Genomic DNA, 22,566 nt, shown 5'->3' with positions numbered 1-22,566 from the left:
CAGCAGAATAGTGAGTGCAGCTCTGGAGGATAATACAGGATGTAACTCAGGATCAGTAATGTAATGTATGTACACAGTGACTGCACCAGCAGAATAGTGAGTGCAGCTCTGGGGTATAATACAGGATGTAACTCAGGATCAGTAATGTATGTACACAGTGACTGCACCAGCAGAATAGTGAGTGCAGCTCTGGAGTATAATACAGGCTGTAACTCAGGATCAGTAATGTAATGTATGTACACAGTGACTGCACCAGCAGAATAGTGAGTGCAGCTCTGGAGTATAATAGTATAATACAGGATGTAACTCAGGATCAGTAATGTATGTACACAGTGACTGCACCAGCAGAATAGTGAGTGCAGCTCTGGAGGATAATACAGGATTTAACTCAGGATCAGTAATGTATGTACACAGTGACTGCACCAGCAGAATAGTGAGTGCAGCTCTGGAGGATAATACAGGATGTAACTCAGGATCAGTAATGTATGTACACAGTGACTGCACCAGCAGAATAGTGAGTGCAGCTCTGGGGTATAATACAGGATGTAACTCAGGATCAGTAATGTAATGTATGTACACAGTGACTGCACCAGCAGAATATTGAGTGCAGCTCTGGGGTATAATACAGGATGTAACTCAGGGTCAGTAATGTATGTACACAGTGACTGCACCAGCAGAATAGTGAGTGCAGCTCTGGAGTATAATACAGGAGGTAACTCAGGATCAGTAATGTAATGTATGTACACAGTGATTGCACCAGCAGAATAGCGAGTGCAGCTCTGGAGTATAATACAGGATGTAACTTAGGATCAGTAATGTAATGTATGTACACAGTGACTGCACCAGCAGAATAGTGAGTGCAGCTCTGGAGTATAATACAGGATGTAACTCAGGATCAGTGATGTAATGTATGTACACAGTGACTGCACCAGCAGAATAGTGAGTGCAGCTCTGGAGTATAATACAGGAGGTAACTCAGGATCAGTAATGTAATGTAATGTACACAGTGACTGCACCAGCAGAATAGTGAGTGCAGCTCTGGAGTATAATACAGGAGGTAACTCAGGATCAGTAATGTAATGTATGTACACAGTGATTGCACCAGCAGAATAGCGAGTGCAGCTCTGGAGTATAATACAGGATGTAACTCAGGATCAGTAATGTAATGTAATGTACACAGTGACTGCACCAGCAGAATAGTGAGTGCAGCTCTGGAGTATAATACAGGATGTAACTCAGGATCAGTAATGTAATGTACGTACACAGAGACTGCACCAGCAGAATAGTGAGTGCAGCTCTGGAGTATAATACAGGATGTAACTCAGGATCAGTAATGTAATGTATGTACACAGTGACTGCACCAGCAGAATAGCGAGTGCAGCTCTGGAGTATAATACAGGAGGTAACTCAGGATCAGTAATGTAATGTATGTACACAGTGACTGCACCAGCAGAGTAGTGAGTGCAGCTCTGGAGTATAATACAGGATGTAACTCAGGATCAGTAATGTAATGTATGTACACAATGACTGCACCAGCAGAGTAGTGAGTGCAGCCCTGGGGTATAAAACAGGAAGTGATGTGGGGGATGAATGCCCACCATCAGTTTTATCTTTTTACCGTATGTAGCTCTTCTTGTTGAACTCTAGGTGGCGCCCTGTTACCACTTTTCTGCTTGCTGCTCTTGATCTTTCAGGTAAACTGTTTGATTGAAGCTTGTAGCTAAAATCCAAGGACCATGGAAAAGGCAACAGAGGGAAGACCCCCAGAGCCGGAGTGGGGGCTGCAGAGCATTGCTACTGCCCAACTCTGGGATCCGCTCCTACTCTCGGTCTGGAGGGTGGGAGTCCGCTCCTCTTCTAGGTCTTGAAGGGTGGGGGTCCGCTCCTCTTGGTCTGGAGGGTGGGGGTCCGCTCCTCGGTCTGGACGGTGGGGGTCCGCTCCTCTTGTGTTGTAATTGGTCCTTTTTCTGACATTTGCTCAGATTTTCTCTTCCTGTGAGTTTAAGCTTCGGGTTTATCTGGAAATGTCGCTTTATGGTAATGACGAGCGCGGCCTTCACTTCCAGGAAAACGTCCCTCGTCCTCCTCACTGTCCGTCCCCCCGGAGAGTAGAGAGCCGTTGTGCTGTTTGTATGAGGAACGTGGTGTGAACATCAAGCCTGCAGCCCCCCTCAGTCATCTCCCGGGGTCCCTCCTCTGTGCACCCACCCTCTCTCGTCTCCTGGGGTCCCTCCTCTGTGCACCCCCCCCTCTCTCGTCTCCTGGGGTCCCTCCTCTGTGCACCCCCCCCCCTCTCTCGTCTCCTGGGGTCCCTCCTCTGTGCACCCCCCTCTCTCGTCTCCCGGGGTTCCTCCTCTGTGCTCCCCCCTCTCTCGTCTCCCGGGGTCCCTCCTCTGTGCACCCCCCTCTCTCGTCTCCCGGGGTTCCTCCTCCGTGCACCCCCCCTCTCTCGTCTCCCGGGGTCCCTCCTCTGTGCACCCCCCCTCTCTCGTCTCCCGGGGTCCCTCCTCTGTGCACCCCCCCCCTCTCTCGTCTCCCGGGGTCCCTCCTCTGTGCACCCCCCCCTCTCTCGTCTCCCGGGGTCCCTCCTCTGTGCACCCCCCCCTCTCTCGTCTCCCGGGGTCCCTCCTCTGTGCACCCCCCCTCTCTCGTCTCCCGGGGTCCCTCCTCTGTGCACCCCCCCCTCTCTCGTCTCCCGGGGTCCCTCCTCTGTGCACCCCCCCCCTCTCTCGTCTCCCGGGGTCCCTCCTCTGTGCACCCCCCCCTCTCTCGTCTCCCGGGGTCCCTCCTCTGTGCACCCCCCCTCTCTCGTCTCCCGGGGTCCCTCCTCTGTGCACCCCCCCCTCTCTCGTCTCCCGGGGTCCCTCCTCTGTGCACCCCCCCCTCTCTCGTCTCCCGGGGTCCCTCCTCTGTGCACCCCCCCCTCTCTCGTCTCCCGGGGTCCCTCCTCTGTGCACCCCCCCCTCTCTCGTCTCCCGGGGTTCCTCCTCTGTGCACCCCCCCCTCTCTCGTCTCCCGGGGTCCCTCCTCTGTGCACCCCCCCCTCTCTCGTCTCCCGGGGTCCCTCCTCTGTGCACCCCCCCCTCTCTCGTCTCCCGGGGTTCCTCCTCTGTGCACCCCCCCCTCTCTCGTCTCCCGGGGTCCCTCCTCTGTGCACCCCCCCCCTCTCTCGTCTCCCGGGGTTCCTCCTCTGTGCACCCCCCCCTCTCATCTCCCGGGGTCCCTCCTCTGTGCCCCCTCCCTCGTCTCCCGGGGTCCCTCCTCTGTGCACCCCCCCCTCTCATCTCCCGGGGTCCCTCCTCTGTGCCCCCTCCCTCGTCTCCCGGGGTCCCTCCTCTGTGCACCCCCCTCTCTCGTCTCCCGGGGTCCCTCCTCTGTGCACCCCCCCCTCTCATCTCCCGGGGTCCCTCCTCTGTGCCCCCCTCCCTCGTCTCCCGGGGTCCCTCCTCTGTGCACCCCCCTCTCTCGTCTCCCGGGGTCCCTCCTCTGTGCACCCCCCCCCTCTCATCTCCCGGGGTCCCTCCTCTGTGCCCCCTCCCTCGTCTCCCGGGGTCCCTCCTCTGTGCACCCCCCCTCTCTCGTCTCCCGGGGTCCCTCCTCTGTGCACCCCCCCCTCTCTCATCTCCCGGGGTCCCTCCTCTGTGCACCCCCCCCCCCCTCTCGTCTCCCGGGGTCCCTCCTCTGTGCACCCCCCCTCTCTCGTCTCCTGGGGTCCCTCCTCTGTGCACCCCCCCTGTCGTCTCCTTTGGTCCCTCCTCTGTGCCCCCCCTCTCGTTCCACCATGTCCCGCTCTGTGACCTCCTAGAAGAGCTGACATCCTCTGTGCTGCTGAGCCATGGCCGGTGTGTGACCCGGTGACGGTTCTGATCTGGGGCTCCGTTACTGTTCGCAGCCGCTGACGGGAGATTTATGAGCGATTCCTGCCCCAGATCCTCTTATCATCCAGTACACATCAATATTGCCTCCTATTACTCCCTGTTATCAGCCAAGTGCAGGATTCTGCGAGACCCGAAACTGCGAAGATTACTGGCCCTTTAATTCTGTGTGATGTCCGAACCAGCAGAGGAAGAGTTAAGTTTGTACAAAATGTAGTGCCCACCCCTGCAGTAATGGCCGCTGCCCCCCTCCTCCCTGCAGTAATGGCCGCTGCCCCCCTCCTCCCTGCAGTAATGGCCGCTGCCCCCTCCTCCCTGCAGTAATGGCCGCTGCCCCCTCCTCCCTGCAGTAATGGCCGCTGCCCCCTCCTCCCTGCATCTGGCTGGGGGGAGGGGGATCTGGCTGGGGGAGGGGGATCTGGCTGGGGGGAGGGGGATCTGGCTGGGGAGAGGGGGATCTGGCTGGGGGAGGGGGATCTGGCTGGGGAGAGGGGGATCTGGCTGGGGGGAGGGGGATCTGGCTGGGGGGAGGGGGATCTGGCTGGGAGGATCGGGATCTGGCTGGGGGAGGGGGATCTGGCTGGGGGAGGGGGATCTGGCTGGGGGGAGGGGGATCTGGCTGGGGGAGGGGGATCTGGCTGGGGGGAGGGGGATCTGGCTGGGGGGAGGGGGATCTGGCTGGGAGGATCGGGATCTGGCTGGGGGAGGGGGATCTGGCTGGGGGAGGGGGATCTGGCTGGGGGGAGGGGGATCTGGCTGGGGAGGGGGATCTGGCTGGGGAGGGAGATCTGGCTGGGGAGGGGGATCTGGCTGGGGGAGGGGGATCTGGCTGGGAGGATCGGGATCTGGCTGGGGGAGGGGGATCTGGCTGGGGAGGGGGATCTGGCTGGGGGAGGGGGATCTGGCTGGGGGAGGGGGATCCGGCTGGGGGGAGGGGGATCCGGCTGGGGGAGGGGGATCTGGCTGGGGGGAGGGGGATCTGGCTGGGAGGATCGGGATCTGGCTGGGGGAGGGGGATCTGGCTGGGGGAGGGGGATCTGGCTGGGGGAGGGGGATCTGGCTGGGGGAGGGGGATCTGGCTGGGAGGATCGGGATCTGGCTGGGGAGGGGGATCTGGCTGGGGAGGGGGATCTGGCTGGGGAGGGGGATCTGGCTGGGGGAGGGGGATCTGGCTGGGAGGATCGGGATCTGGCTGGGGGAGGGGGATCTGGCTGGGGAGGGGGATCTGGCTGGGGGAGGGGGATCTGGCTGGGGGAGGGGGATCTGGCTGGGGGAGGGGGATCTGGCTGGGGGAGGGGGATCTGGCTGGGGGGAGGGGGATCTGGCTGGGGGGAGGGGGATCTGGCTGGGGGGATCGGGATCTGGCTGGGAGGATCGGGATCTGGCTGGGGGAGGGGGATCTGGCTGGGGAGGGGGATCTGGCTGGGGGGATCCGGCTGGGGGAGGGGGATCTGGCTGGGGGGATCTGGCTGTGAGTCTCCCCGGTGTGCGGTGACGTCCGGACGCTCTGTAGTATTTTCTGACTCTCGTACGTCGGCCAATGTCCGGTATTAACCCTTCGGTCCCCTGTGCAGTGTTGCGGCCGCTGAGCGCAGCTCCGGGGGCGACTGTCCGCAGTCTCCTGCTCTCAACGTGAGTTTCCTGAAATTGAAGTAATTAGATTAGAGGGTCCACATTTCAGTCAGGTGACAGATGGGATTACGGTGATCCGTGGCCCCGGGGCCGCTCTGCTGGCAGGCTGGGCTAATTGGATGTGACACGGCCCTGCCGCTCTCCCTGCTGCCAGCGACAGGCGCCTTTTAACGATGGGCAGCCATGGCGATGTGCGGTGTTCTCCATCCTCCCTCCATACATGGGGCACCGTCATGTAAAGTGTGAGCTCTGTGGGTCACGAGGTCATGCCCACTCCCCATGCTTATGTCACATGGCGGATATCATGGTGTGCGGGGAGGGGGGATATCATGGTGTGCGGGGAGGGGGGATATCATGGTGTGCGGGGAGGGGGGATATCATGGTGTGCGGGGAGGGGGGATATCATGGTGTGCGGGGAGGGGGGATATCATGGTGTGCGGGGAGGGGGGATATCATGGTGCGCGGGGAGGGGGGATATCATGGTGCGCGGGGAGGGGGGATATCATGGTGCGCGGGGAGGGGGGATATCATGGTGTGCGGGGAGGGGGGATATCATGGTGCGCGGGGAGGGGGAATATCATGGTGTGCGGGGAGGGGGGATATCATGGTGCGCGGGGAGGGGGGATATCATGGTGCGCGGGGAGGGGGGATATCATGGTGCGCGGGGAGGGGGGATATCATGGTGCGCGGGGAGGGGGGATATCATGGTGCGCGGGGAGGGGGGATATCATGGTGCGTGGGGAGGGGGGATATCATGGTGCGTGGGGAGGGGGGATATCATGGTGCGTGGGGAGGGGGATATCATTGTGTGCGGGGAGGGGGGATATCATGGTGTCCGGTGTGCGGGGAGGGGGGATATCATGGTGTGCGGGGAGGGGGGATATCATGGTGTCCGGTGTGCGGGGAGGGGGGATATCATGGTGCGTGGGGAGGGGGGATATCATGGTGCGTGGGGAGGGGGATATCATTGTGTGCGGGGAGGGGGGATATCATGGTGCGTGGGGAGGGGGGATATCATGGTGCGTGGGGAGGGGGGATATCATGGTGCGTGGGGAGGGGGGATATCATGGTGCGTGGGGAGGGGGATATCATGGTGCGCGGGGAGGGGGGATATCATGGTGTCCGGTGTGCGGGGAGGGGGGATATCATGGTGTCCGGTGTGCGGGGAGGGGGGATATCATGGTGCGTGGGGAGGGGGGATATCATGGTGCGTGGGGAGGGGGGATATCATGGTGCGTGGGGAGGGGGGATATCATGGTGTCCGGTGTGCGGGGAGGGGGGATATCATGGTGCGTGGGGAGGGGGGATATCATGGTGCGTGGGGAGGGGGGATATCATGGTGCGTGGGGAGGGGGATATCATTGTGTGCGGGGAGGGGGGATATCATGGTGCGTGGGGAGGGGGGATATCATGGTGCGTGGGGAGGGGGGATATCATGGTGCGTGGGGAGGGGGGATATCATGGTGCGTGGGGAGGGGGGATATCATTGTGTGCGGGGAGGGGGGATATCATGGTGCGTGGGGAGGGGGGATATCATGGTGCGTGGGGAGGGGGATATCATTGTGTGCGGGGAGGGGGGATATCATGGTGCGTGGGGAGGGGGATATCATTGTGTGCGGGGAGGGGGGATATCATGGTGCGTGGGGAGGGGGGATATCAAGGTGCGCGGGGAGGGGGGATATCAAGGTGGGCGGGGAGGGGGGATATCATGGTGCGCGGGGAGGGGGGATATCATGGTGCGCGGGGAGGGGGGATATCATGGTGCGCGGGGAGGGGGGATATCATGGTGCGCGGGGAGGGGGGATATCATGGTGCGCGGGGAGGGGGGATATCATGGTGCGCGGGGAGGGGGGATATCAAGGTGCGCGGGGAGGGGGGATATCAAGGTGCGCGGGGAGGGGGGATATCATGGTGCGCGGGGAGGGGGGATATCATGGTGCGCGGGGAGGGGGGATATCATGGTGCGCGGGGAGGGGGGATATCAAGGTGCGCGGGGAGGGGGGATATCAAGGTGCGCGGGGAGGGGGGATATCATGGTGTCCGGTGTGCGGGGAGGGGGGATATCATGGTGTGCGGGGAGGTGGGATATCATGGTGCGTGGGGAGGGGGGATATCATGGTGCGTGGGGAGGGGGGATATCATGGTGCGTGGGGAGGGGGGATATCATGGTGCGTGGGGAGGGGGATATCATTGTGTGCGGGGAGGGGGGATATCAAGGTGCGCGGGGAGGGGGGATATCATGGTGTGCGGGGAGGGGGGATATCATGGTGTCCGGTGTGCGGGGAGGGGGGATATCATGGTGCGCGGGGAGGTGGGATATCATGGTGCGTGGGGAGGGGGGATATCATGGTGCGTGGGGAGGGGGGATATCATGGTGCGTGGGGAGGGGGGATATCATGGTGCGTGGGGAGGGGGATATCATTGTGTGCGGGGAGGGGGATATCATTGTGTGCGGGGAGGGGGGATATCATGGTGCGCGGGGAGGGGGGATATCAAGGTGCGCGGGGAGGGGGGATATCAAGGTGCGCGGGGAGGGGGGATATCATGGTGTGCGGGGAGGGCGGATATCATGGTGTGCGGGGAGGGGGGATATCATGGTGTCCGGTGTGCGGGGAGGGGGGATATCATGGTGCGTGGGGAGGGGGGATATCATGGTGCTTGGGGAGGGGGGATATCATGGTGCGTGGGGAGGGGGGATATCATGGTGCGTGGGGAGGGGGGATATCATGGTGCGTGGGGAGGGGGGATATCATTGTGTGCGGGGAGGGGGGATATCATGGTGCGTGGGGAGGGGGGATATCATGGTGTGCGGGGAGGGGGGATATCATGGTGTCCAGTGTGCGGGGAGGGGGGATATCATGGTGTGCGGGGAGGGGGGATATCATGGTGTGCGGGGAGGGGGGATATCATGGTGTGCGGGGAGGGGGGATATCATGGTGTCCAGTGTGCGGGGAGGGGGGATATCATGGTGTGCGGGGAGGGGGGATATCATGGTGTGCGGGGAGGGGGGATATCATTGTGTGCGGGGAGGGGGGATATCATGGTGCGTGGGGAGGGGGGATATCATGGTGTGCGGGGAGGGGGGATATCATGGTGTGCGGGGAGGGGGGATAGCTTGGCGGCCTGTCTCACCACCCACCACTGTTGCCGGTATTTGGGGTGATCCTGCACCTCTGATCCTTTTGCTTCATTTTTTTCCTTTTTTCCTTCACTTTTTTCCTGTCCTTTACTCTCCGATGACTTGCAACATTTCTCACTCATTAGTCGCAGCTGCTGCAGAACCTCGTCCCCTGATTAGTGGTGTGAACACAGATCAATACCGCTCGTGCGGCTGGAAGGAGGCATCGCTCCTCTCCGTGATGAGTCTTCTGGAGCCGCGCTGCTGACTAATTGCTGTGTCTGGGCGCGGGGCACGCGGATTATCGAGCGCGGTGAATGCCGCCTCCTCTGTAATTGGCTTTTATTCCTAATGTCTCCATAATTGGTGAACATTTTATTCTCATTGTCTGTGGGGAACGTGCGAGCGTCTGCATCCAGTGTGACGAGCCGCCCGAGCTGTGAATACAAGCCTAGGTGAGCTGTGACGACTGACACAGGGAATGGCCAATAGCATGGCTCCCCGCAGTGTCGGCTCCCCGCAGTATCGGCTCCCCGCAGTGTCGGCTCCCCTGGAGTTGTTCCTTATTGATGACTGATGTCTCCTTTTCTGTCATAGGTGGAGCTCGTTAAAGGGACATCTCAAAACATTGGCCTGGTGATGGTGCAGGCGAGGGACGGGGAGTCTGGACATGTCTGTGTGGAGACGGTAACACCGAACTCTCCCGCTGCCGGAGCAGATCTGAAGAAAGGCGACCGGCTAATAGCCATAGGAGGTGAGGACCCCAGACCCTGCAAATGCACGCCCTATCCTCCTGTCACCTCCAGAGCTGCACTCACTATTCTGCTGTTACTTCTTGTCCTCCAGTCACCTCCAGAGCTGCAGTCGCTATCTGCTTTTACATCACGTCTAATCCTCCAGAGCTGTGTTCACTGTTCGGTTGTTACATTGTCTTATCCTCCAGAGCTGCAGTCACTATTCTGCTGTTCACCCATCATTAGTCCATCGCTCTCCCTCTGTTGTTACAGTCCACGTGCCGCGCTCTCAACCCCGTTTTCCCTATCCACGTGTTGCACTACCCCTCCACCTCCCCTTATCACTGTCCACGTGTCACAAACCCACCCCTCACCCCTTTATTACGGTCCATATGTTGCACCACCACCCCCCTTGTTATTGTCCAGGTTTTGCACATACACACCCCACCCCCATTATGGTCCACGTGTCGCACCCCCCTCCCCCATTATTAGTCGACGTGTCTCACTCCCTGTTATTATGGTGCATGTGTCTCGTTGTCCCATTCTTGGTATTAATAATTATTTCTGTCTCCACAGATATCAAGGTCACGTCATCGGTTCAGGCATCTAAACTCATCAAACAGGCTGGAGACAGAGTGCTGTTGTTCTACGAGAGGCCAGCGGGTCAGAACCAGACCGGTGCGGGGCAGCAGGAGAACGTGGGGCCACTGGACAATTCTACTTTCCCTCAGACGTTTGATGAGGACTCTGCCAGTCTGCTTGTGGATCCAGAAGGCCGTGAACTGGACTCTGAATTTGAAGACTTGGCTTGTGAAGTGAAACCTGCAGGGGGAAGTAAAGACGACATATTCCTGCCTGTAAATCAGAGCCCCAAACGTCTCGTAGGAAATCTATCTACTAAGTCCTTGGGGTCAATCTCTCCCATCCTGAGTCGGAAGCCAAATCCACCAGGTTCTCAAGGTACTTCGAAGGTTCAGACCAAAGTGGCAAAATTGAGCGCTCAAGAGAACCAGGAGCCACCTCAGCTAAGCAGAACGTCATCCGGATCTGGAAACAAGCCGCCGGTGCCTCCGAGACCTCAAGTCAAACTTACCTTAACTACCTGTGAAGCGCCCAACACTGTAGACTTGAGTGACACCTTGGTAGATAAACTAGACAGAGCTGCTCTACCCTCTGTTAATGGTGAGAAGCTCTCGGAGAAGCCTCCAAAACCTACAGATCTGGCGGAAGATCCAATGTCTCAGAAATCCTACTCTATGAAGCCGGATCCTGCAAAAGACAAGATATCTGAAGGCTCCACCAGTACAAAAGACAGCTCCGAGGACCAGCAAGTGTGGGAGTCACCAGACACACAGTACAGGAATCGTCAGGGGCGTTGGCCAAGGGCTTCTTGTGTATTTGATGTAGAAAACCACCACAGATACCTGAATGTAGCCCTCTGGTGCAGGGACTCTTATAAGACTGGAAGTCTCTGCTGCGTTGGACACGTCAGTATCAAACTTGAAGATATTTCCTTAGAGTGTCTTTCCATGTCCTCTCTGGAGTATCTCACTAGCTATAAGTTGAATCCCCCTGAACCCAAGGTGTCCGTCAGTAGAACGGCCCTGAGGAGCTTGAGTATGCATAAGGGCTTCAACGAAAAGTTCTGCTATGGAGACATCACCTTAAGCTTCAAATATCTGCTGGAAGGAGAGTCTGAGAGCTCCAGTATCCAACAAGAGAAGGAGAAAGACAGCAGCTTCAGCGAGGATCTGACCTTGCTTCAGAAAGATGAAGTTTTGCTGGCCCCGGTCACTTCCTCTGAATCCAAACATAACTTTCAAGATACTCAGTTCCAGAACTCCACTTTGTGCGACCACTGTAAGAGAAAGGTCTGGACAAAGGCCGCCTCGCAATGCATGATCTGTGGGTATGTCTGCCATAAAAAATGCCAAGAGAAATGTCTAGCCGAAAACCCATACTGTCAATCTCTGGAGAAGAGGGTCGACTTTGAATCCAAATCTCTTGGAAACAGAACGACTGGCATCACGCGGCATATCCTAAACACCAGTTCTCGTCTATTGAACTTACGACAAGCCCCTAAGATGAGACAGCCCGAGCAAGGCGGCTGTGATCTGGTTGAGCCCTCGCCAAAGCAAACACCCAACACTTCCGACAATGAAAGCAGCGACACGGAAACTGGTGGGGCTGGCAGCCCTTCCAAAAGGCCCAGTACTGTCTCTGGGAAACTGGTACGCAAGGAGGGTGGTCTGGACGACAGTGTGTTCATCGCGGTCAAAGAGATTGGTCGAGATCTGTACCGAGGTTTGCCAACAGATGAGCGGATCCAGAAGCTGGAGTTCATGCTGGATAAGCTCCAGAATGAGATCGATCAGGAGCTGGAACATAATAATTCTCTTGTGAAGGAAGAGCGAGAAATAACAGACAGCCGGAGGAAAGTCCTGATAACAGCAGCACTGGCAAAATCCGGAGAACGGCTGCAGGCGCTGACATTGCTCATGATCCACTACCGGGCAGGAATCGAAGACATTGAGTTGTTGGAAAGCTCCTCTCTGGCTCATCCCAGAAAAAGGCCACAGTATGAGGATGAGTCCATCGCCGTGTCTGAAGCTGCTGATAACGAGGATGAAGATGCTGCTCTCGACCAGAGAGAACCATTGAACGATCCCTCAGAGGAGAACCCGCTTGACTCGCCGGAGATGGAATGAAGGACTCCTTGCCACTCCCCACGTCCCGTCACATGCATCTCATCGTCACTCCCCACGTCCCGTCACGTGCATCTCATCGCCACTCCCCACGTTCCGTCACATGCATCTCATCGCCACTCCCCACGTCCCGTCACATGCATCTCCTCGCCACTCCCCACGTCCCATCACGTGCATCTCATCGCCTTTCCCCATGTCCCGTCACGTGCATCTCATCGCCACTCCCCACGTCCCATCACATGCATCTCATCGCCACTCCCCACGTCCCATCACGTGCATCTTATCGCCACTCCCCATGTCCCGTCACGTGCATCTCATCGCCACTCCCCACGTCCCGTCACGTGCATCTCCTCGCCACTCCGCACGTCCCGTCACGTGTACCTCATCGCCACTCCGCACGTCCCGTCACGTGTACCTCATCGCCACTCCCCACGTCCCATCACGTGCATCTTATCGCCACTCCCCATGTCCCGTCACGTGCATCTCATCGCCACTCCCCATGTCCCGTCACGTGCATCTCCTCGCCACTCCCCACGTCCCGTCACATGCATCTCATCGCCACTCCCCACGTCCCGTCACGTGCATCTCCTCGCCACTCCCCACGTCCCGTCACGTGCATCTCATCGCCACTCCCCACGTCCCGTCACGTGCATCTCCTCGCCACTCCCCACGTCCCATCACGTGCATCTCATCGCCTTTCCCCATGTCCCGTCACGTGCATCTCATCGCCACTCCCCACGTCCCGTCACGTGCATCTCCTCGCCACTCCGCATGTCCCGTCACGTGTACCTCATCGCCACTCCGCACGTCCCGTCACGTGTACCTCATCGCCACTCCCCACGTCCAGTCACGTGTACCTCATCGCCTTTCCCCATGTACCGTCATGTGTACCCCATCCATCAGTTGCCCTTCACTCCCCTGCATTGCGTTGTATAGTGGAGTCATTCCCGTGTGGGGGAATCCTTGTCGGCAGCAGGGATGTTCTTCTCTGCGATCACATGACAAGGAAACGTTCTAGACTGAATGTATGCTCCACCACCGCAGATGTCCTTTTTCCCCCTCTTTTGTAGCCACCATTTTGTATGAATGTTTGTTCAATGTGGAAGTTGCATATCTTTGGAAATATTCCATTTTGGGGTGTTGTGGGGGTCGGGGTGTGAACACTTGTGCTAATCCTTTGCTGGCAGAGGAGGATGTAATCTGAGGCTGTGATGAGGTAGTGTAGGTACAACGTTACTGTAGACTGTGCTTCCCGCTGTACGACAAGACCAAAGATGGGTCCATTGTGTAGAGACTGGCGCCTCTGGCTATTCTGTCCCAGGGCCTGTAACGAGGGCTTGTGCTTTTGTCGCGTTTTTTTCCATCGACCACATTTCACTTGAAATTTTAAGAATTCCTCAGGCCTTCAGCATGTAGTGAAGTGTGAGTTTTATGGTCTCCACGGTTCCTCCCCCCATACACTGAAGGATCTCGGTAGATGATGGGGAATATGATCTATTACCATCTCCCATGTTCTGCGCCCCACCATGTACCTCTACTGCCCCCTCCTTCACAACGTCAGCCCTCACTTTCCTGAACTTTTGCACAATTTTAGGTACAGAGGGAGCAATGCGCGAGCTACAGTTTTATTTGTATGTTTAGTGTCTGAACGACTGTCTGCCATGTTTTTGTGAGAAGGTTTTTATTTTTGCAGTTTTTCTACATCGGCCATAATCAGGATTGTGGATGGTGACGGTTTTATGTCGCTAGTAGCAGTTATTGTGCGTTCACTCCACCTGTTTACCAACAGGATACTGCTCCGAGTCGGCGGCGGGGGTCCTGGGGGGCAGGTCATTCTGGTAGGGCGATTTCTGCTGCTCTCAGACTGACATGGGTGTCTCCGTTGACTTTTTTTTTTTATTTTTTTTATATAGAGGTCTTTAGGTGTGTTGGGGGCTCTGCTGAGGCAAGGGGGCATCACATTACGTGCAATCATTGATATATTACTGTAGACTCCATGTGAGTGGATGACTGTAAGAATTCTTGGTGTCAGCCATGAAAACAACCCAAAAATGTAGGTGCCAGCGGCTCCTGGGCGGCTCTGGGCATCGGCAGAGATGGCCACCAGCTGCGCGTCTTCACTGTGCGGTCCAGTGAATGGTGGATGTCACATCGGTCTTGTTCTCTCACATTCCTGCCGTGGTTCACAGGAATCCGGACAGTAAATGTCTTCATGCTCCGACATCGCAGTATCCGCACCTCAATGGCGGCATTTTGGGACTTCTCCTTCCATTTCACTCTCCTAAGCTACTGGGATTTTTGTTGGCGGGATCCGACACTTTCTAATGGTTGTCCGCTTTGAGGATGAGACTTTTCCCTGCTCCTGGCCGCTACAGACCAGTTTTGGGAAGGAGGTTTTCTACCTGTTCATCTGCATTGATAATTTTTGCCGCGGTAGCATGTAAGTGCCGTATCTGTGCTCATTACCATCCTCCTCCAGCTGTTACTACAAGTACAAGCAGAGCAGCCGGGCTGCGGGGACTAAAATGCTTCCTCCGACCCCACAGAATTGAGGGTGATTGCGATTATATATTTTTTCTTTTATATAAAAGAATTCTATGCACAATAAATACAACTTGTCACTTTAATAAGAGCGGCTCAGACATGCTTGTGGAGGCGTTCGGACCATGCACTTCAGGTCTTGGTCTGCTGGTTGGAGGCCTTTCTATACTGTGCTGCTTTGGTTTATGGTTTTCAGAGCGTCATGGCCTCTGTGCTTCCTCCACACATGGCAGATCACGGTGGCATCAACCGCTAATATCTGGGCTGAGAGCATCATGATGTGCTTTCTTACTATGCATCATCGTCCTTTCCCTGTTAACCCCGTGACTTTGCCTTGGGCTGAACAGTACAGGCAGCTTCATGCTGACATCGATTGCTGGTTATGTGGTATTTCCTATCTCCGGAGTTGGCATTATACTCTGTGATCTTCCTGATCTGAGCTATAATTGGCTTGTAGACAGCTAATGCCAAGAAATACATGGCCACAGATGCTTTCTTTGCTCCACTAGGTTGCACTTCTCACCTAAACTGGGTCCGTGACTACCCTACACACCACGTCTCCCTCTGATCTGATTCTCAGCTCTGCTGGTGCCCCTCTTCTACCACTGATCTGATCCTTGGCTCTGCCAGTGCCGCACCACATCCTCCCCCTTCCTTCTACCACTGATCTGATCCTTGGCTCTGCCGGTACCGCACCACATCCTCCCCCTTCCTTCTACCACTGATCTGATCCTTGGCTCTGCCGGTACTGCACCACATCCTCCCCCTTCCTTCTACCACTGATCTGATCCTTGGCTCTGCCGGTACCGCACCACATCCTCCCCCTTCCTTCTACCACTGATCTGATCCTTGGCTCTGCCGGTACCGCACCACATCCTCCCCCTTCCTTCTACCACTGATCTGATCCTTGGCTCTGCCGGTACCGCACCACATCCTCCCCCTTCCTTCTACCACTGATCTGATCCTTGGCTCTGCCGGTACCGCACCACATCCTCCCCCTTCCTTCTACCACTGATCTGATCCTTGGCTCTGCCGGTACCGCGCCACATCCTCCCCCTTCCTTCTACCACTGATCTGATCCTTGGCTCTGCCGGTACTGCACCACATCCTCCCCCTTCCTTCTACCACTGATCTGATCCTTGGCTCTGCCAGTGCCGCACCACATCCTCCCCCTTCCTTCTACCACTGATCTGATCCTTGGCTCTGCCGGTACCGCACCACATCCTCCCTCTTCCTTCTACCACTGATCTGATCCTTGGCTCTGCCGATACCGCACCACATCCTCCCCCTTCCTTCTACCACTGATCTGATCCTTGGCTCTGCCAGTGCCGCACCACATCCTCCCCCTTCCTTCTACCACTGATCTGATCCTTGGCTCTGCCAGTGCCGCACCACATCCTCCCCCTTCCTTCTACCACTGATCTGATCCTTGGCTCTGCCAGTGCCGCACCACATCCTCCCCCTTCCTTCTACCACTGATCTGATCCTTGGCTCTGCCAGTGCCGCACCACATCCTCCCCCTTCCTTCTACCACTGATCTGATCCTTGGCTCTGCCAGTGCCGCACCACATCCTCCCCCTTCCTTCTACCACTGATCTGATCCTTGGCTCTGCCAGTGCCGCACCACATCCTCCCCCTTCCTTCTACCACTGATCTGATCCTTGGCTCTGCCGATACCGCACCACATCCTCCCCCTTCTACCACTGATCTGATCCTTGGCTCTGCCGATACCGCACCACATCCTCCCCCTTCCTTCTACCACTGATCTGATCCTTGGCTCTGCCGATACCGCACCACATCCTCCCCCTTCCTTCTACCACTGATCTGATCCTTGGCTCTGCCGGTACTGCACCACATCCTCCCCCTTCCTTCTACCACTGATCTGATCCTTGGCTCTGCCAGTGCCGCACCACATCCTCCCCCTTCCTTCTACCACTGATCTGATCCTTGGCTCTGCCAGTGCCGCACCACATCCTCCCCCTTCCTTCTACCACTGATCTGATCCTTGGCTCTGCCAGTGCCGCACCACATCCTCCCCCTTCCTTCTACCACTGATCTGATCCTTGGCTCTGCCAGTGCCGCACCACATCCTCCCCCTTCCTTCTACCACTGATCTGATCCTTGGCTCTGCCGATACCGCACCACATCCTCCCCCTTCCTTCTACCACTGATCTGATCCTTGGCTCTGCCGGTACCGCACCACATCCTCCCCCTTCCTTCTACCACTGATCTGATCCTTGGCTCTGCCGATACCGCACCACATCCTCCCCCTTCCTTCTACCACTGATTCTACCTCTTCATCAATTCAACTACTTTCCATCTCCACCGCTGCACAAGTATCATATGTCAGCCAATTATCACAACTCCTCTCAATTGGCTGCTTGACTTCAATCAGTGCAACTTGTCTGTTCCCCTCAGCAGTACTCGACACTCCACCCCACAGTATTGATGCATCTTGACCTTTCCCCTCAGCAGTACTGGACACTCTACCCCAATATATCGGTGCATCTTGTCTGTTCCCCTCCTCAATAGTACTCGAGACTCCACCTCACGGTATCGGTGCATCTTGTCCATTCCCCTCCGCAGCAGTACTCGGCACTCCACCTCATGATATTGGTGCATCTTGTCCGTTCCCCCCCCCCCCCGCAGTACTCGGCACTCCACCTCATGATATTGGTGCATCTTGTCCGGTCTCCTTCTCAGCAGTTCTCGGCACTCCACCTCACAGTATCAGTGCATCTTGTCCGTTCCCCTTCTCAGCAGTTCTCGGCACTCCACCTCACAGTATCAGTGCATCTTGTCCGTTCTCCTTCTCAGCAGTTCTCGGCACTCCACCTCACGGTATCAGTGTATCTTGTCTGTTCCCCTCCTCAGCAGTTCTCAGCACTCCACCCTACGGCACCATATGTGTGATTGACTGGCTCTGCTGTGTGGGGTCCCTGCTGCGTTGTGGTCCTGGTCCCCAGATTCTGGGCTGCTCCAGGTTGACGTCTGGTTTAGGCCCGGTTCTGCTGCGCACATTTGAGGAGTCTGCTCGGTCTGACTTTTGCAGCATTGCTAGTCTGATACTCTGCTCCATGCCCAGTATGGAGATTGTGTGATTGCAGGTATAATGGAGCGAGAGGGGCTGGTTCTGTATGATGCGTGTGACCTTTTGTCCTGCTGTATGTGCTCCCTGTACAGACGGTTGCAGCTTTAGACTTTGTGTCTGTGTTTTTCTCCATCTATGGACCATTCTCGTGTACTCACATTCCACGATCGCAGTCCAGCGCCACGTGCCCTGCTGCTGCGGCATTAATTCGGTAAACGTGTGATGAGGAGCGACAGTGAAACCTGCGGATGATTCGATGCTGCTACTTCCATATCTCTTTTGTAAAATGCAGAATATATGTAGTGCAATATTTTTCTATAAATGGAGGGAAGATAATGGGATATGTAAGGGAAGGGTCACAAACGTGAGTCTGCTGCAGTGGAGGTTCCTGGGCTGAACTGGAAGAGGCTGTATAAACTTTCCAATGATGCTGTAATGTACATACTGTAGCTTCCATAATAAAAACATTGCAGGATGTGCGGCTCTTATTACCCCCTCAATGGCGACTGTAGGAGATGGAGATTCTCAGTCGTGCCAGGTGCGCTTATTAAAGGGAACCTGTCACCCCCAAAATGGAAGGTAAGGTAAGCCCACCGGCATCAGGGGCTTATCTACAGCGTTCTGTAATGCATTCTGTAATGCTCTAGATAAGCCCTGATGTATCCTGAAAGATGAGGTCCGGGGCCTGCTATCGTCCTAGGATGACGTCCTCTTCTGTTCTCATACTCCGGCGCAGGCGTACTGATCTGTCCTGTAGAGGCGCTGGGCCACTCTGACCTTTCCCTGCGCACTGCAGTACTTTGCTCTGCCCTCAACAGGGAGATAAAGTACGCCTGCGCCGGAGCGTGAAGACAAGAAGAGGACATCAATGTAAGAAGATGGGAGGCCCCGGACTGCGACCCCCATCGTACCGGGACCACCCCTGGGTGAGTATAATCTCGGGGGCTTACATTCCAGAATGCTGGAGATAAGCCCCTGATGCTGGTGGGCTTAGCTCACCTTTGATTTTGGAGGTGACAGGTTCCCTTTAACCCTTCTACAACGACTACAGGAGATGGAGTCTCAGAAATGCCCCGTGCGCTTATTATCCCGGCTACTGCGGAAGATTGAATTTCTTAGAAATTACTCATGCGCTTATTAACCCTCTCCGCAGTGACTGCAGGAGATGGAGATTCTCAGAAGTGTCGTGTGCGCATATTATCCATCCATTGTAACTGCAGGAGATGGAATTTGTTAGAAACGCCACATGCACTTATTAACCCCTCCACGGCGACTGCAAGGGATTGGAGTTTCTTAGAAAAGCTGCTTATACTTACTATGATACAGAAAGTATTCAGACCCCTTTAATTTTTTTCACTCTTTCATTGCAGCCATTTGGTAAATTCTATAAAGTTCATTTTTCTCATTAATGTTCACTCTGCACCCCATTGTGACTGAAAAAACAGAAATGTAGAAATTTTTGCAAATTTATTAAAAGAAAACCTGAAATCTCCCATGGTCATAAGTTTTCAGCCCCTTTGCTCAGTATTGGGTAGAAGCCCCTTTTGAGCTCGTACAGCCATGAGTCTTCTTGGGAATGATACAAGTTCTTCCCCCCTGGATTTGGGGATCCTCGGCCATTCCTCCTTGCAGATCCTCTCCAGTTCCGTCAGGTTGGATGGTGAACGTTGGTGGACGCCATTTTCAGGTCTCTCCAGAGATGCTCCATTGGGTTTAGGTCAGGGCTCTGGCTGGGCCGGTCAGGAATGGTCACAGAGTTGTTCTGAAGCCGCTCCTTTGTTATTTTAGCTGTGTGCTTAGGGTCATTGTCTTGTTGGAAGGTGAACCTTCGGCCAATTCTGAGGTCCAGAGCACTCTGGAAGAGGTTTTCTTCCAGGATATCTTTGTACTTGGCCGCATTCATGTTTCCTTCAATGACAACCAGTTGTCCTGTCCCTGCAGCTGACAAACACCCCCATAGCATGATGCTGCCTCCACCATGTTTCACTGTGGGGATTGTATTGGGCAGGTGATGAGCAGTGCCTGGTTTTCTCCACACATACTGTTTAGAATTATCACCATAAAGGTCTATCTTCATCTCATCAGACCAGAGAATCTTATTTCTCATAGTCTGGTAGTCCTTCATGTGTTTTTTAGTAAACTCTATGCGGCTTCCATATCTCTTGCACTGAGGAGAGGTTTCCGTTGGGCCACTCTGCCATAAAGGCCTGACTGGTGGAGGCTGCAGTGATAGGTGACTTTGTGGAACTTTCTCCCATCTCCCTACTGCATCGCTGGAGCTCAGCCACAGTGATCTTGGGGATCTTCTTTACCTCTCATCACGGCTCTTCTCCCACGATTGCTCAGTTTGGCTGAGCGGCCTGGTCTATGGAGACTTCTGGTGGTCCCAAACCTCTTCCATTTAATGATTATGGAGGCCACTGTGCTCTTAGGAACCTTGAGTCCTGCAGAAATTCTGCCATAACCTTGGTCAGATCTCTGCCTTGCCACAATTCTGTCTCTGAGCTCCTTGGCCAGTTCCTTTGGCCTCATGATTCTCCTTTGGTCTGACATGCACTGTGAGCTGTGAGGTCTTATATAGACAGGTGTGCGCCGCTCCAAATCAAGCCCTATCAGTGTAATTACACACAGCTGGGCTCCAATGAAGGAGTAGAACCATCTCAAGGAGGATGTCATGAAGTGACTGTCCTGGCGTGAGACGGTCCAACGGGAGGTCGCTCACAAAATGAAACACACGAGGACACCGGGGACACTTTAACAATGGTGGATCCTGCGATTGGGAACGGGGAAATGGACACCTCCTGCACTCTCCTAAGGATGTGCCCTGATCTCCCCGATGTCCTTATACAGGTTTTTTCAACCTGTTGCCGGGCAGGATACCATGTCTCTCACTTGTTCTGCTCCTATCCCTAGGTAGGGAATTGGCAGGTGAGAGCACTGGTCGCACCGCTGCACTCATACAACACAGGGGAAGAAACAGAAAACAAAGGAACAATAACACCACACTTGGCACCAAGTGAGGCACCAGATAAAAATTCAGCTGAAGAACTACTGCTCCCACCAAGCTCTTTCTCCAACTTGGTTGATCTCCAGAAGGACCTGTATAACCAACAGTCAGCTGAAGCACCAGGTGACCTTATGACGGATGGTGGGAGTGGTCACCAACATCAGCTGACCCAGCAGCAATGCAATAACACCAGCGGCCACCGGGGGGAGGAAAACTGCATTAACCCCTAATGACCTGAAAGGAAAAAAGATTTTAATCTGAGGGAAACCAGATCTGCCACAGATCGAAACATGGATCGTGACAGAGGATCACAAGGAAATGGACAGTATGTAGTGTCTGAGCAAAGGGTCTGGATACTTATGATCATGGGATATTTCAGTTTTTCTTTTTCAATAAATTTGCAAACATTTCTATTTTTTCAGTCACGATGGGGCAGAGTGTACATTAATGAGAAAAAAAATGAACTTTTTAGAATTTACCAAATGGCGGCAATGAAACAGAGCGAAAAATGTAAAGGGGTCTGAATACTTTCCGTACCCACTGTATTAACCCCTTGACTGCTACTGCAGGAGATGGAGATTCTGAGAAATGCAGAATGCGCTTATTAACCCCCTGCGACTGCAGATGGAGATTCTCAGAAGTCAAGTTGCTAGGGTCATTGCAGGTGTTGATAGTGAAGCCTCAGATGTATCCTCTCCACCTACCCCTAATAAGTGAATGGAATTAGTGGCAGGTGCCCTTTAAATTGCTTGCTGCTAGAAGTCCTAGATTACAGTTCATCTTGGGGCTGACAGGGCTCCTGTTCATCAGTTATATCCAATGATCCTGAATCCATGGAAAGCGGAATCCTCCAGCAACAGCTGTCATGCCTCTGTACATCAGGGCTGGAGTAGCGGAAGCTCCTGGAGCAATTGCCGATCGTCCATCCAAGGAGAAACTAGTAAAAGAAAAAAAATCTAACTCGAAGCAAGGCGTGAGCTGATGAGCCTGTGGACATCTGATAACTACACTGGGGGTAAAGGATGGAAAACTCAAGATTCATAACATCAGATGTTCAGTGGATTGGAAGCTAAAAAGAAAGTAACGGTGCAGTGAGTGGAAGAGGGGAAGGATTCTGGAGCAGGCAGTGCCCCGGAGAACGTCATGGTCCAGAGCTGAAGACCAGCGATGAGTCCTCCACAACAAGCAGTTCTCAGAATGAGCAGTTCTCATGTACAGTCCAAGTGGGGGCAATGGAAAGGATTAACTTGGTCTGCAACTATGGCACAGAACGATACCAATTTCCACTTCTCGATGTTTTGCCTAATGTTAAGCAATAGAGGAGAAACGAAACCTGATCTTGTATTTAGATGGTTTCTCTCCCAAACTATGAGACTACTGAGCTACACTTTCCTCCGTGATCCCTCTGGTCTCATGGTCATTCACATTCTTAGCTGACGAGACAGAACAAACTGTCCATTCTCAGAGGGTCCAAGTGTGGGCAATTAAAGGTTAGAACGCATCTCTGCGTAGCGACTGCGTATACATTTACGAGGTATGAAGATTGGTTTAACGTCGGCTGAGACTATCCACCCAGATCCCAGACACGAAAGAGGTTGCTCTTGACTACTCCAAGACAGGGTGATATTCTGGAACAACGCTCATAAGAATGCTCCTTTCCTGATAATGAAAACTCATCCTAGAAGTCTCCTCTTCACCGGACGCTTCGACAATCCTCTCAACACTTACTGCACTACAGCCCTAGAATGGAGCAAGGGACATATACCACTCCAGCTCCCTATCTTCACTGCTCGACCAGCAGGTACAATGCTTCTGTCTCGACATCCTGATCCAAGTCCTGGTCATAATGAGCCTCCGGCTGGA

General features: G+C 55.0%; 1 protein-coding gene across 1 annotated transcript in view; it reads left to right on the top strand.

Moving 5' to 3' along the window:
• The window catches only part of PDZD8 (PDZ domain containing 8), a 43,191-nt gene extending 25,020 nt beyond the window's left edge, over positions 1–18,171 (top strand). The window contains exons 4-5 of the mRNA XM_069754398.1: positions 9,223–9,379; positions 9,936–18,171. Of these exons, the coding sequence (XP_069610499.1) occupies positions 9,223–9,379; positions 9,936–12,067 (2,289 nt within the window). The 3' untranslated portion in view covers positions 12,068–18,171. The remainder of the gene's footprint in view (positions 1–9,222; positions 9,380–9,935) is intronic.
• The last annotated feature ends 4,395 nt before the right edge of the window (positions 18,172–22,566 follow it).

The sequence above is a fragment of the Ranitomeya imitator genome, chromosome 2 (assembly GCF_032444005.1).
Source record: "Ranitomeya imitator isolate aRanImi1 chromosome 2, aRanImi1.pri, whole genome shotgun sequence".
In the NCBI taxonomy this organism is placed as follows: domain Eukaryota; kingdom Metazoa; phylum Chordata; class Amphibia; order Anura; family Dendrobatidae; genus Ranitomeya; species Ranitomeya imitator.
The sequence above is the reverse complement of the archived record's forward strand: the minus strand, read 5'-3'. Positions and strand labels throughout refer to the sequence as shown.